General features: G+C 44.5%; 1 protein-coding gene across 4 annotated transcripts in view; it reads right to left on the bottom strand.

Moving 5' to 3' along the window:
- LOC310947256 (chloride channel protein 2-like) overlaps positions 1-15,317 on the bottom strand; it is a 177,887-nt gene that overhangs the window by 117,436 nt on the left and 45,134 nt on the right. For all 4 annotated transcript variants that reach the window (XM_083914027.1, XM_083914029.1, XM_083914028.1 and 1 more), the window contains exon 2: positions 3,138-3,288. In XM_083914027.1, coding sequence (XP_083770153.1) covers positions 3,138-3,288 — 151 coding nt within the window. The remainder of the gene's footprint in view (positions 1-3,137; positions 3,289-15,317) is intronic.

Below are 15,317 nucleotides of genomic sequence, written 5' to 3'. Positions count from 1 at the left end.
AGTAGACTGGAGTGCCAGCAGCATCTTGTGACAGAAACACGCTCCGTCTGCTACATCACAATTATAGAGACGCTACCTGTTGTTTGCGCTGCTCTGCTGTTCGCCGCAAACAATGCCTGAAGCTACTTGGACTGCCAGGGTGCTGGAGGAGTGATACCCGCATATCAGGGAACACACACACACACACACACACAGAGTTACCACACAGTTAAAATGATGACAGCTCCTTCAGGGCAAAAGAGTGCAGATGGCTGCGGATTCTGCTGCTGGCTGCACAATTCAGCGTCATTAAAAACACCCGCAAATGAAAAGGAAATGGGCGTTTGTGTGTGTTTAAAATATAAATAACAAAACAGTATGTGTAAGCAATGATAAAGAGAGACTGTGTGTGTGTGTTTGTGTGTGTGTGAGCATGTGTGTGTTAATATTGACATATGCTTTCAGACAATCGCCTTTAGTTTTTTTACGGCTGTGCCTCAGTCTGTGTTTATATATGCCTTTTTATGTCCTGCAGCGAGACAAGCGTGTGTGTGTGTGTGTGTGTGTGTATGTGTGTGTGTGTGTGTGCAACCCAGATCGAATCTCTTCTGTTTGAAGCTACCTGCTGAGGGACAAATCAATTCAGTTCCTGGCGTTTTGGTTCCTGATCCTCACAAAGAGGGTGAGAAGAGGAGGAGGAAGAGAGGGAGAGGGAGAGCTGACTCATCACACACACACACACACACACACACACACACACACACACACACACACACACACACACACACACACACACACACACACACACACACACACACACACACACACACACACACACACACACACACACACACACACACACACACACACACACACACACACACACACACACACACACACACACACACACACACACACACACACACACACACACACACACACACACACACACACACACGAGTGTCCATAAGTGATTAGAGCTGGGTGCACTGAGCACTTCTCATCAGCAGAGGGCGCTCCATTGACACAGAACAGGGAGAAGTGTTACTAACATGCTCAACAGCACTTCGGCAGTGACTTGATTCAGTTGATTGACTTGAGTTGGTCGTTTTGATCATTCTGAAAATGCCAGGTATGCAAAAATGTACCCTGAGTCAAAGTTTTGTCAAACTAATGATGGATAGTTAGAGAGTCAAAATCAATACAGCAGGAATATTATTGTGATTTGTATCCCATGCATTTTTCTATTTGTTCAAATCAGACGCCTGCGTTACCCATAATGCAAGTGGACTGCAAATGTAGCTTCAAGCCTGAAGCAGAGATGAGGAGCAGGCTACAGAGATCAGCGCCGCAATGAAGGAACGCCGCAACTCCAGCTTTTTGTTCATTCACACAGAACCAACGCGTGTTTGAGAGATAAAGAGAAACGAGAGAGGGAAGAGCTGCTTCCTCACTCTTTGACCCTGCTGTGGGTCGACTCCCCCATCACTACCGCGTGTCGTTCCTCTCTGCCGGCTTTCCCATTAACGCAGACGTCAGGTCGTAATAAAGACGAAACAGCCCGGCGACGAAAAGGCCGCGTGAAAGGGGCTTTTTCTACCACCACACCTGCAGATTTCCAAATTGACAGCAATGTATCAGACTTCACACAGCTGTGCATAAGGCCGAACACACCCTCTTTAAGAAACGTGCAGAAGTAACCCCTAACCCTTGTAAACAGACTTTGAAGAGTAACGTCGGTACCTTTCAAAAGAAAACGAAGGAACTGCCAATCAAAAGCACAACTGCAGATGGTGTGTGTGTGTGTGTGTGTGTGTGTGTGTGTGTGTGTGTGTGTGTGTGTGTGTGTGTGTGTGTGTGTGTGTGTGTGTGTGTGTGTGTGATGTACGTTAAAATGCTCCCTTCTCTTATCTTCCGCATGCATCTGAATGACATTCCTCACTCGTGTTTACAGCCCATTTTATCCTGTTGTGTGTCCAATCGTATCTAATCTCGTCATCTCCAGCACCAACAGCGCAACCAGGAAAAGGCGCGCGGGGTGGGGGTTGGCGGGGGGTGTTCACGTGGATGCATTGACAGCAAAGCTGTTGCTGTGATGATCGTTCAGCACTGCAGCATCTCCTTTTCCCTTTCCATCCCAGCACAGCCCAACATGATCAATGCTCCCAGATCAAACGCAGAAAGGCAGTAAGTGCATCTTAAACCAGCAAAGTGCCTCTAAACATTTACAACATTTTAAATAATCCCCCCCCCCCTTTGTGCTTCTGATGGTTCAGGCTGCTCCATATACTGTTGGTATCTTTTAATGGGTCGGACATAATGTACTATCTAATCTCTAAAGTTATCACCGGGGCTGTGATATGAAACGGGAGTCATCTGGGGTTTTAGTTTCATTAGACAGCACTCCGGGGAAATCGTCCTCAGCAGTTGACCAATCATGACCCAAAGAACGAGGTCGCGGGTACAAGTGGCTGAAATGTGTTTCCTCAGGAGGGGGGCTGGAGTCTCCCTTAGAGAGAGGGGGAGAAGTTCAGCATCCGTGAGGAACTCGGAGTAGAGCCGCTGCTCCTTTGTGTTGAAAGGAGCCAGTTGAGGTGGTTCAGGATCATCTAGTAAGGATGAACCCTGGGCGCCTCCCTAGGGAGGTGTTCCAGGCACGTCCAGCTGGGAGGAGGCCTCGGGGAAGACCCAGGACCAGGTGGAGAGATTAGATCTCCACACTGGCCTGGGAACGCCTCGGGATCCCCCAGTTAGAGCTGGTTAATGTGGCCCGGGAAAGGGAAGTTTGGGGTCCCCTGCTAAAGCTGCTGCCCCCGCGACCCGACCCAAAAAACACAAAATGCAATAAAAGTAGGATTAAGATTGATAAATAGTCTGTTAGTAATGTCGCGAAATGAATAATATTGGGAATAATTGAACACTGATGTTGATCTCATACTAAATTATTATTTAGTTATTATTACTTTTATTCAAAAATAAAAATGCAAAACATTTTAAGTTGCTGAAGCTCCATACAGCACACTTTTTTCCCTAAATGTCAGGAGCTGGATAATAATTAATAATAGTAACTTTAGAGAAATTATGTGTACAGATAGGAGTAGTTTCCATTTCACGTTGACCCGTGTAAATGGTTGTTGCCCCTGGGGGGTGAAACTTACTTCGACACTTGGCGCAGCGTCCCTTGTCGTACTCGAGCAGGTCCAGGGTCCGGCTGCGGTCGCTGACCGATCGCCTCTGCCCGCTCTCCCTCAGCCGAGCGGCCTCCTCTTTGGCGTACACCCCGAGCTCCTGGGTGTAGCGCCCATACATCTAGAAACGGATACAGTGAGGTCATTAGAGAAAAGCATTCAACGCACCCACATAGTCCACACGCCCTGACGACGGGCAGAGAAGGTGGATTTTTCATTTACCTAATTGATTTGACATTCAAACAATCATATCACTGGCTTTGTATTTTCACCTCTATCTATCCATCTCACTCACACACTGCTGGACCACATAAATGCACTGATAATAGCAACAGTATCTCATCTCATCTTCATCCTCTTATCCGGGGTCGGGTCGCGGGGCAGCAGCTCTAGAAGGGGACCCCAAACTTCCCTTTCCCGGGCCACATTAACCAGCTCTAACTGGGGGATCCTGAGGCGTTCCCAGGCCAGTGTGGAGATCTAATCTCTCCACCTGGTCCTGGGTCTTCCCCGAGGCCTCCTCCCAGCTGGACGTGCCTGGAACACCTCCCTAGGGAGGCGCCCAGGGTTCATCCTTACTAGATGATCCTGAACCACCTCAACTGGCTCCTTTCAACACAAAGGAGCAGCGGCTCTACTCCGAGTTCCTCACGGATGCTGAACTTCTCCCCCTCTCTCTAAGGGAGACTCCAGGCCCCCTCCTGAGGAAACACATTTCGGCCGCTTGTACCCGCGACCTGGTTCTTTGGGTCATGACCCAGCTTTCATGACCACAGGTGAGGGCAGGAACGAAAAGTGACCGGTAGATCCAGAGCTTTGCCTTCCGGCTCAGCTCTCTTTTCATCACAGCCATTTATTAAGTAAGTGGTGATTAAATGTGCTGCTCTTGTTCATGTGCACTTGTAGATTTGGCCGTACAATCATTTATGTGACAGACTATATTACGCTGTTACATGTTTATTGTCTCAGTGGCTGGTCACTGTTGTTGTGTGATCAATGTTTTAATGCATGGTCCTTATTCAATAAAGGATAATCTCCTGTTTTTCCATTTTAATCTGGGCTCATTTCACATTCGAACAAAAAAAAAGGAACTTTATGCACCAAGTGTCCCTGAGATTTTGTAAAAATGCCCTGATTTTTTGGAGTTTTAAAAATATTCCTTCCTGTTTCCTACACTAGTTAAACCTGACATCGACCTGGAGGACCTCCAGTCCATCAGGGCTCTCACTCTCTAGGGTCAGTGTTGAAGAATACCGAATAGCAAGAAGGGATGTGTAGAACAAATGGTCTTTTCACTTTAAGGAAACACACACTCAGCAACAAACCCAATAACTTCTCAGTGGCTCCAAACTGCTCGAGTCTCAACCTTTAACTGTGACCCCCGAGCATAACAACCCACACACACACTAAACGCACACAAATACAAAAAGAAGTCAAGTCAGCAGTTCACGAGACAGGACAGGAAGCGCCAAGTTTTTTGCACACCGCCAAGACTCCCAGCTCCTCCTCCCATGATACTCCTCCTGGGTGGTGGACAGGAAAGGGAGCACTAATGATTTCCTCTTGGCCGCCCGTCACAACATCAACGCCTCAACGGGTCAATCAAGGTCGTCGAGGCTGATTTCAGCAGCATGAGAGTTGCTGATGTGCAAGAGTTGGATCTACAGTAAGTATCAAAAATGTGGATTGTTCTGCACTAACTTTACTGCAGCTAGGACCGATTAGTTGTGAGTCAGTGAATCATCTAAAGAGTTTGATATGTGCCAAACCATGTGTCCTGCAAAACCCGATGCCACTGTGACAGAGTTTTGTACACAGCTGATCTGGACTTCCTAGATTATAGCAAAGACTCTTCATAGTCCAAACCCTGTGGTGCACAGTTCAAGTCCACATGGAAACAGAGAATGGAAGTGTAGCCTCTTCCTTAAATGTATATAGTCCTAGACCAGGGGTCTGCAACCTTTACTATCAAAGTAGCCATTTTGCCCCCTCTTCACCAAGTAAAATTTGTCTGGAGCCGCAAAACGTATTTGATCTCACAGCTTACAAAGTTGTATATGTAGTTATATGGTATATACAAAAAAGTACAACTAGTTTGTTGCATTTATGAAATTATAGAACAAAAATAAAGAAAACTGTAGACATTTCATTCCTATTATGATTATGACCTGTTATAAAAAAAATGTGTTGTTCGCCAATTTCTCGCCACATATCAAGCCTACAGGTAAGCCATCAATGTTGGCAGTGAAAGCAAATTGATCTCTCCACGTAACTCTATTCTCCTCCCATAAGTGTTTTTTGGGGGGGTTATCCACGGTTAGCATAGTGACAGCGCAGGTCAGAAACTCAAGATTAGCAGGGAAAGGTGGTGAGTGAGAGACGTAGCATGTGTCGCGTATTTTAGTTTCACATAATGATTTTAAAAAATCACCTTGAACTCCAAGATAAAAGGTGCTCCCATGTAAAGATTGTCCACTGAGCAAAAAACACATCATTTATTTCCATGTTATTATTTGGCAAAGCTACAGGGAGCCACTGAAAAGGGACTGAAGAGCCGCATGAGGAGCAAGAGCCGCGGGTTAAAGACCCCTGTCCTAGACCATCCACCTTCACTGGAGTCTATCTGCATGTGAGAGCGTGTCAGACTGCGTTTGGTTGCACTGAATGGATCCAGCACTGGAGCAAATTTGCAGGTTTTCCAAATGGACACGTTTCAAGGCTCAGCTACAGTGCATTATTCTCATTTGGGAAATCACATGACAACTTCTATTGTGCTTTGTTATTTGTGTTGCCGTTGTTTGGTGATTAGGTAACTATTGGTGCTTTTCCTGTTGGAGTTACTGGTGTTGGTTTCAACTCCACTGTGACTAAAATAATAATAAATTATGATAATCGTGTTAAAGAAACTGGTAAACAACCTTTTTTTCTACGATTAAGATGAGACATTGACTGTGGAACAGAAATCTAAAGCTTCATATAATAGTTTTGATGAAAAAGATCATTTCAAAGAAAGTCAATATATCTATTTTGTCAGGTGAATGTCTGCATCAGATTGCAGACATTGGACAGTCAATACATCCATAACAGTTGTTGAGATACAGTACATCAGTCTGGACGAAAAGCGATAGATCGACCGACCATCCCAGCAGCTCTGCAATCCCCAGAGCCACGCTGCTAACATGCTTTAAAAGGGTTCAATATTTGGAGCCACTACTTCCACAGTGAAAAACAAGTGTGTAGTTTTGTTGAGAGAAAAGCTTTTGCTGAAAGAAAAATGCTTAGAAAGCTTCTTAGGACCTGTGATCATATAAAAAACTATTTCCAGTTGCGACCTTTGAATGTTTAACCTTTTAAAAAGCAGACATCCTGCAGCGGCCACGGGTGGTCGTTGTGTACACGACCTAAAGTAAAAACTATAATAGTTCGAGCTAAGGCTTCACATCATCACGACACGTGGCGTCTGATGCGAAACCTCAGTTTCAATTGCAGATGAAACTATCCAAACACCTTTACACTCTTACAGTTTTTGAGATGCGCTCAATATTAGGAGAATAGTTAAAAAAACGTTTATAAAAAGAAATATTTTGTTCATGGTGGTCTTGTGGTCGCCTCACAGCAAAATGGTTCCTGGTTTGAATCCGGCTTTGGCCCTTATGTGTGGAGTTGTGTGTGCATGTTCTCTCCGGTTTCCTCCCACAGTCCAAAGACATGCACATGTGCGGTTAACTGACGAATCTAAATTGCCCTTAAGTGTGAATGTGAGTGTCACCGGTTGTCCGTCTCCGTCTGTTTCTATGTGCCCTGCGTTAGACTGGGGTCGGGCCCAGCCCCCGCGACCCTGTCAGGAACCAGCGGTTGCAGATGATGGATGTTTTCTGTATTTAAGTAGTTTGATGCAAAAACAGCTCCAATTTTTGTATTTTTCTATGTACGTCAATTTAAATATTTTCTTGAATCATTATGGTTTAATCATTTAATGTGCTGTGGTTAGTTTTATGTAATAAAGCTAAATATATATTTTTATTTTTTTAAATCTGAATACACACTATAGGTTGTTTTTGCAAAAAGCTGAAAGGACAAAGAGGCCTTAATGTGTCTTATACGCATACAAACTGACAAGGCAAAATCTAAAAATAGCTGACAAATCAAACACTTGGTCACATGTTTTAAGAGACTTTCAACCCCTATTAGCTGCTTCTCTCTACCCCTTTGGATATGGGACACGGAAAACATCATTTATCTAAAAATACTGGTACGACCTATGTTCCATGTTACAACAATGGTGCGTCTCTTTACACTTTAAGGCTGGTACGGTTGTGTTTACACAGCAAAGCAAAGGGAACATTGCTATTTCTGTTTTTAACAATCAAATGTCCTGATTGACTTCATTTCCATGCATGTCAGGATAAAAAGACACCCAGGAAGCAGGCTTACATTTCTTAGAATGTGGCCCTTAAGGCCTGACAGAAGAAAGTGTTTGGATAACATACACACACTCACACCCACACACATGCTCACGCAACGCTAAACCGTGAACGATGACAAAGATGCATGCCATGCACACAGACAGGAAGCCCGCTGGCTATTTTTAGCAGAAAGCTCACTGATGTTGTATTGGGGTAAACTATGAGAGCAAGTTGACCGACGGTGGTACAGGATTTAGAATTGCAGAACTGTCAGTCAAAACAGATGATCAAAGACATTTACCTAAATAAAGGGCAGGTACCAATTCACAGTAAAGATGTATTCTGACAGCGTGACCTGAACCCATGTTTGACGGCCGCCTCGTGGCAAACCGTGCTGTGAAAAGGTCTCTTAGCTGCAACCTCGTCTGGTGCAAGTCCATGTCAGACATGCTTGGTATTTGTAAAGCTCTCCCAAATGTGACACTAGGGTCAATAACGCTCCAGCAGTCTCTGACTGGTATCAGCATCAGTGCTGACTGTATTAATTAGACCAGGCCAGATGTGACAGATTTATATTAAACAGTATCTCAATGACATTACGAAACCGTCTAGAACGATGCTTGAAAAATGCACAAGCCTGAAAAGAATATTGCTGCGTATATGTCTCTACTTAGGGCGTCAGTGTGCCTCAAACAAAGTGATTGTTGGATGGTTTTGTGCAGTACTTGACCAGGTGTGCAGGGTTTGAACTCCTCCCATAAGCTCTTTTTTCATTCTTCACACAACTACTTTTGTCACTTTCAGTCCGCATAATTGAGTGCACCACCATGAATGCCTCCAAGGAGCGACTGAGAAATTGTGCACCATTATCCCATCCATCCATCCATCCATCTTTAACCCCTTGTCCCTGTCGGGGTCGCGGGGGGGCTGGAGCCGATCCCAGCTGACATCGGGCGTGAGGCGGGGTACACCCTGGACAGGACGCCAGTTTATCGCAGGGCACATAGAGACCAACAGAGACAGACAACCATTCTCCATCCTCCAACCCCTCCCCGTTCCATAACAGCTGGCTTTTAGACCAACAACAAATATAAATACTTTAGCCTTCAGACACGCTTGCACAATGCTTCATACGCCTTAATTTGAAGCTTACCAAATCTTTCAAAGTTAACAAGTGTTGTGTAGTTATAGCCCCACGTTAGCTTCAAGGAAATTCTGCTTCTTATCAGTTCATCATAGTTGGGCAAGAAAAGGAAAGGAAGATTGAAACAGTGTGTTCATGCAAAAGCCAGGTTAGTGGCCATCTGCTGCTCATAAATTGGCCATAAGAAGGCTGCCTGAGGCCAACCGCTGAGCTTGAAATGCTGTGCCTATACCCATCTGCATAATTCAAGCCCTTCAGTTTGCCTCTCGCTGTGAAGGTGTGCGCTTATGTTGATTTCTGCATATCAGAACCAAGCAGTGTGCTTCCAACGTCCTTAATGTAAGTTGATTTATGACAACTGTGTATTCCTGTCAAAGCCATGGAAAAGGACCTCCTGCCTGTTCGAAGGAGACCACTTGACCAGAGTATTCGTTGCTGCAGAGGTGATCAAAACACCCACCCCTCCCCTCCCCTCCCTCCTTCATTGGGGAGCACCTGAAACTGCCTGACTCAGGCTTATCGGAGCATCTGTGCTTGAAATAGGTGGCTGAACTGAACAGGGGAAGAGATGATGGACTTTTCTGGGGGAAGGGGCGTGTCCCTGTTTCTGTTAGGGAGTTATGTGAGGTAACAAGAGTTGAGATTCTGGACACAGCAATCGCCATTCCTCAATGACAGTATTGGCTGGTTTTTAGATTAGAGCTATGATCGGGCCCAAAAACAATCATGTCTGACCCAACATGAACCCGATTTCTGTCCAAGGCTCTACCTTGTTTTGCATTCAGGTTGAACACTGGTTGTTAGGCAGTGAAAGTAAAACTGAAAACATCAATAATTCTGTGACAATTCTGCAGGAAATCACCTTATTAAGGTGGTCGGCACAATATGCTCGATCATTCATGCCATATGTCAACTTTAGCCATACTTTTGCAAGTTGACTCTGTTGCAATCTCTGAACCTAGTGATCATCCGTCTCACGACAATCAACCTCTGGGGGCAACAGCTAATATTTTGGGCTTTCCAGGGTGTAGCCAGCGGATATCCAGGCCAAGACTTCCTCTTCTGACTGGCAGTCATTGATTAAGGAGAATGGGGTTGGAGTTGAGAAACAGCCTCTCTACAAACAGAAATCTGGGTATGTATGCATTCATTCATTCATTCATCTTCAACCGCTTATCCCGGGGTCGAGGTCCCGGGGGGGCTGGAGCCGATCCCAGCTGACATCGGGCGTGAGGCGGGGTCCACCCTGGACAGGACGCCAGTCTATCACAGGACACATAGAGACGAACAGAGACAGACAACCATTCACACCTACGGGCAATTTTAGAGTCATCAATTGACCTAACACCTGCACGTCTTTGGACTGTGGGAGGAAACCGGAGAAACCTGAGAAAACCCACGCAGACACGGGGAGAACATGCAAACTCAACACAGAAAGGCCCGGGCCGGGATGCAAACCTGGAACCTTCTCGCTGTGAGGCGACAATGCTAACCGTATGTATGCAGATAAACAATAATGTTTACCTGGATGTAACCAAATCCTGCTCAAACATGATTGGTAAATATTACTCGGACTACAAACGGGAACCAGATCGTTTCTTCTACCAAAATCTTGTCCTACGGTCAAAGAATTATACATTCCTATGCAGAATGTGTTTGTAGAGATTAACTGTTTTGTAACCAGTGACGAAGACCAAAGCTCAGTAGGATCACGATTTAAAGAATCCAAATATTTCTTGATAAATCCCTCTTCTTAAAAAATGAGGAGTTGGTTCCAATCTAAAACCATTTCTCAATACCAAACCGTACAGGGTAGAAAGGATTAATCGACTGACAAGCCTCAAAATACCTCCTTTGAAAAGTCAAATATGTGAGTAGGAAAGGAAAGAACACACAAACAACACAAACAATGGGTCACGGAGGAAAAATCAAGAAGGGAAACATTTGGGGAGTGATTTGGGGTTTCCGACATCAAATACCAACCACTGTTTTACCCAAGATGCCGTTCTGCGTGGCATTCCTGGCCACATTCATGATCACCAACCCTAAGTTTTAATTAAGTAAAGAGACTTCAAAACAAAACAAAAACTCAAAAAGATCCAAAAACAAGAGGGCAGAAATAGACCTTCTCAGATACACCCCCTTCAAAGTTGCATCTAAGCAGAGGAAGAAAACAAACAGACCCATCCGGAACAAAGGCATTATGGGTTGAAAGCCTATAATTATGTTGAGCATAGTCAGAAACGGGCGCTCGGCTGAGCCTGGGTTAATTGATCCCAGATGAAGGGGTTGTCCTGGACTTATTGTCCTGGGGCAAAGGAAAGGGCACGGGTGAGGAGGCATTCCAGCATCGGTATGAACGGTATTAAGGGACGTCCGCAACAACAACAACAACTTCAACTATAATGAAAACTATAATGATATGAGCATCTACGCTGATGAATGATAATGCTCTGTAAACAGCGGCGCCAAGCACGCACTGCACGCTCCAGCTGTGTTGTGCATTGTTTTGTTTTCTAAATACCATCAAGAGGTCAGAAACGTCAGATGCAACATCCATAAAGACCTTGATTTAGCTTGTATTTACCATTGTTCTTTTTAAGTTGCACAGTGTTCATTAAGAAGCCTTGACATTAGTACACTTTGATTGGCTGTCAGTCGTTCAACAAATCGCTCTTAAAGTGATCCCAATGATATTGTTCACCACTGTCTTTGTTGTTATAGTTGTGGTGTGGACGTCCACTTGAGTCAGAACCATTTTCAGAACTATATATTTATATATGGTGTGGGCAGCACTTTAGTAGCTGGAACGACCAGGAGAGACTATGAAGCAAGATACTCATACATAAAACGTATTCGCATCAACAGGTTCACACGATATTGTAAGAAATGGTGAGCAGAAGTAGACCTCGAGACGCTGATGGACCCGAAGTGGACCGATAGAGACATTTGCTCTTGGAGTCTGTCAGGTTTCGGCACCAAAATTACAGGTACATGATCAGTTTTAGCCTACAAAAGGGGACGCTTAGGATTAGGCATGAAAATGACTTGGTTAGGACTAGAAAAAAGGTCGTAATTTGGCTAGTAAAGTAAAACCGGGACATTAACCCATTGCCTACTCGTCCTGTGTTTTGGGGACCCCAACCTGCCCCCTTAAGCGGAGATCCACTGTCCTGTACTAAATCTTCTGCTTTGAATACGTGGAATACACACAAATTACTAGGGGTGACCCCGAATAGTCTACTATTCCACAATTCGCCTCGAGGAGCCTGATTCAAGTGCCAATCTCAGTCGAATCGTCACAAATGCGCAAAATGTGGTTATGAAACAATGGATTATTATTCTGAATGTCTGATTTTACATACAGACGCTTGTCCCCAAGCAATTTCAGTCAAAAGCAACTGGACTTGGTAATTTGTCTAGGAAGACGTTTCACCTCTCATCCAAGAGGCTTCATCAGTTCATGTAAGCATCTGACCAGGCTGGGACTGGACCAGGACCAGGACCAGGCTGGGACCAAATAACCAAGTCCAGTTGCTTTTGACTGAAACTGCTTTGGGGATAACGATGACCTGGACAAATGAGAATATTCACAGGCATGTGGATGCTTGGTTTCTCCCAATAAACCATGATAAATAGCCTATTTGGGTATTAATATAAGCCTATTAATAAATACTGTTGCTAAAAATGTGAAAACAAGTCACATGCTTTTAATCCATGTCCTTAGTGTGCGGGGTTAACCCCCTCACTCTCTGAGACTAAGTTGTTCTATCCAGGATCTGGCCTCGTCAGAGCGCATCTTGGCTGGGCTTTAAAACTATCTGAGCGCCAGAAGATAACAGTCTGCTACTGTTTTATCATCAGCATCATTTCATATGAATATTTGCCCGTTTGTTGTTTTTCATTATAGACGTTCAATCCGACACAGTCTGACACAGCGCCGTGAAAGCGAAACTACAGTTCTAAATATACCGTCAGCCATTGTCAAAGACAGATACAAACAAAATACGTTTATGCTATAACAAAAAATACTTTTAATAAGATGCTCCTATCAGAAATCACATCTCTCAGTAACCCTCTGCCTGACATGCGTGACCGTGCAACGCTGGACTCATGTGCACCCGCCGCTGTCTGCTTCATGTCCATGGCTCGCCACCCCGGATCAGAGGGTTTTTCATGATCAAAAAACCCCCAGAAAACTGATTTGACGATTAGTCGACTAGGAAGACGTGACGAATCAGATACAAATATGAACATATTTAGTCGGGGACACCCATTACAGTGCATTACTTACTTTGTGCATTACTACAATGCATAAGAACAATCAGTGCATTAGTTTTTGTTGTTATACAAATGAGAAATGCACGAGAACAGCCCACACAAGTGTTACTTGTTCCAACCAGTAATTCCACTTAAAACCATTTAACATGGTGGAAACAACACAGGTCAAAGTCCGACAAACCTGCAGTTAACTAGTGACAGTTTCACCAAGACGAGAACCATAAATGCACCTCAAGGATCGAGTGACCTTGTTTAATGACACTCAATGTAGGAGAGCTAACAGGCAACAGGACAGAGGTTGGAGATAAGTGCCACTAATAAGTGACTTAAATAAGCCTCTAAGGACATTTTCGGCAACGTAAAGTAACAAACTTGCTTTCTACCTGCACTACCATGCGTTTGTAAAAGTGTCACAAACTTTTCACAACACACGGTATCATAAAGTACGCTGGAGCTGAGGACAGAGTGATGCAAGACAAACTGTTTATGATTCGGAGGTCAGTGCGTGGAGAAATTCAACAACGGCAGCAGGGGATAAGAAAAGGAAGTCATGTTTTATTGATGAGTCCAGAGAGGAAAAACAAAAAGTAAATCTTATATGTTCTTCTTGTATCAATGATTGAAAGCTACACGGTAAATAAAATGTTTGCAAGTATGTCCTCTGTCAATACTGCTCTCAAAAGAGCTTTAATAGCTAGTTAATGTGGGGCCACTAAGAAAAGACGTGTGTGTGTGCGTGTGTGTGTGTGTGTGTGTGTGTGTGTGTGTGTGTGTGTGTGTGTGTGTGTGTGTGTGTGTGTGTGTGTGGTGTTATCTTTTGGGGCGTTGCGTGTGGTCAAATGCCGACTACAAACAAATCAGGCAAAGTCATAGCGGAGACCCCAAATGAGGGAACAAGAGCCTAAAATATACAAAAACAGAATCGAAGGACACGGACGGACACACACAGACACACACGCACGCACGCACACACGCACACACGCGCACGTACGCACGCACGGCTGGGTACAGTCCAAGCATTCAACCCCAAATGACCAGGAGCCTCACCATTCAAGCCCAGCATGTCACTACTCACTTCAGCTAATGAGCTCCCTGACAGCGTGTGTGTGTGTATGTGTGTCCACTTCGGAGTGTGTGTGTGTGTGTGTGTGTGTGTGTGTGTGTGTGTGTGTGTGTGTGTGTGTGTGTGTGTGTGTGTGTGTGTGTGTGTGTGTGTGTGTGTGTGTGTAGAAAAAGACATTGTTTCGGATCACTCAAAGCTTCAGAGTGGTGCAGTGAAAAGAGACGGATAAGACGGTGTCCTTTCTTGTCCGTCAACCTTTCATTGAAAAACATTCATTCTCTACAATAACAGGTAGATGAGGGACACACAGGCGCACACACACACACACACACACACATCTTTTCCTGCTGTTTTTCATGTGTGTGAGTGTGTCAGCACACTGTGGGAAGGAAGGAAGAAGAGAACTGGAAAGAATCATTGTGCAATTAATCTAAAGGAGGGACTGTGTGAGGGAGAAAGGGTGAGGAACGAGGCTGTGGGACAGAGGGAGGAATTTGATGGCGTGGAGACTGAAACACTGAGTCCACTGAGTCTCTTAGGTTCACAGAATGTGATCGGACACTGCAGCACCTTTGTCTTATTGTGAAAGCTGCATTTTCCACTTCAGATGTGGCGAATTTTTGGGGAAACTTGGCAGCGATAATTGCAATGTCACCTCCAGCTACACCCTCACTGCAAAACCGTCTCAAAACACGGACTCAAAATCATCTGGAGGTCGGACATTTTGGACTTAAGAGGAAGACAAAAGTAAAAAACATTAACTATTTTGTTACATTCACTCAAGTACTGCACTTAAGTACAAATCTGAGGTACTTTACTTGAGTATTTCCTCAACTTTATACTTCTCCTCCACCAAATATCAGAGGTAAATATTGCACTTCTTACTGCAGCTTTAATTACTTTTTCAGATAACAGTTCTTTCCTCCTTCCTGTCCTAAGAAAACCTCGCATCTCCAGATGTGTTGATGTTGAAGGTTTGCCGTAAACTGAAGGACAAAGTCTTCCTTTATGTGTTGAGGAAATTCTCCTACTTCTAAAGTTAAATGAACTCTTTAAAAAGCCTCTTGGGTCAACTGGAAAATGCATCGATACAAAGCTGAAAACATGAAAATTCGACTTTTTAAGAGTAAGAAAATGGGACAGGAGAGCCACGCTACAAACCTACAATGCCCTCATACAATATGATGCATGGCTGTAGGTTAAGGGCGCACTCACACTGTCCGTCCGTCCAGTGCCCCGTGCTTTAGGGTCCTTGT

Source organism: Echiichthys vipera (assembly GCF_963691815.1).
Source record: "Echiichthys vipera genome assembly, chromosome: 5".
In the NCBI taxonomy this organism is placed as follows: domain Eukaryota; kingdom Metazoa; phylum Chordata; class Actinopteri; order Perciformes; family Trachinidae; genus Echiichthys; species Echiichthys vipera.
Note: the sequence above shows the minus strand (reverse complement) of the source record. Positions and strands in the feature narration are given on the sequence as shown.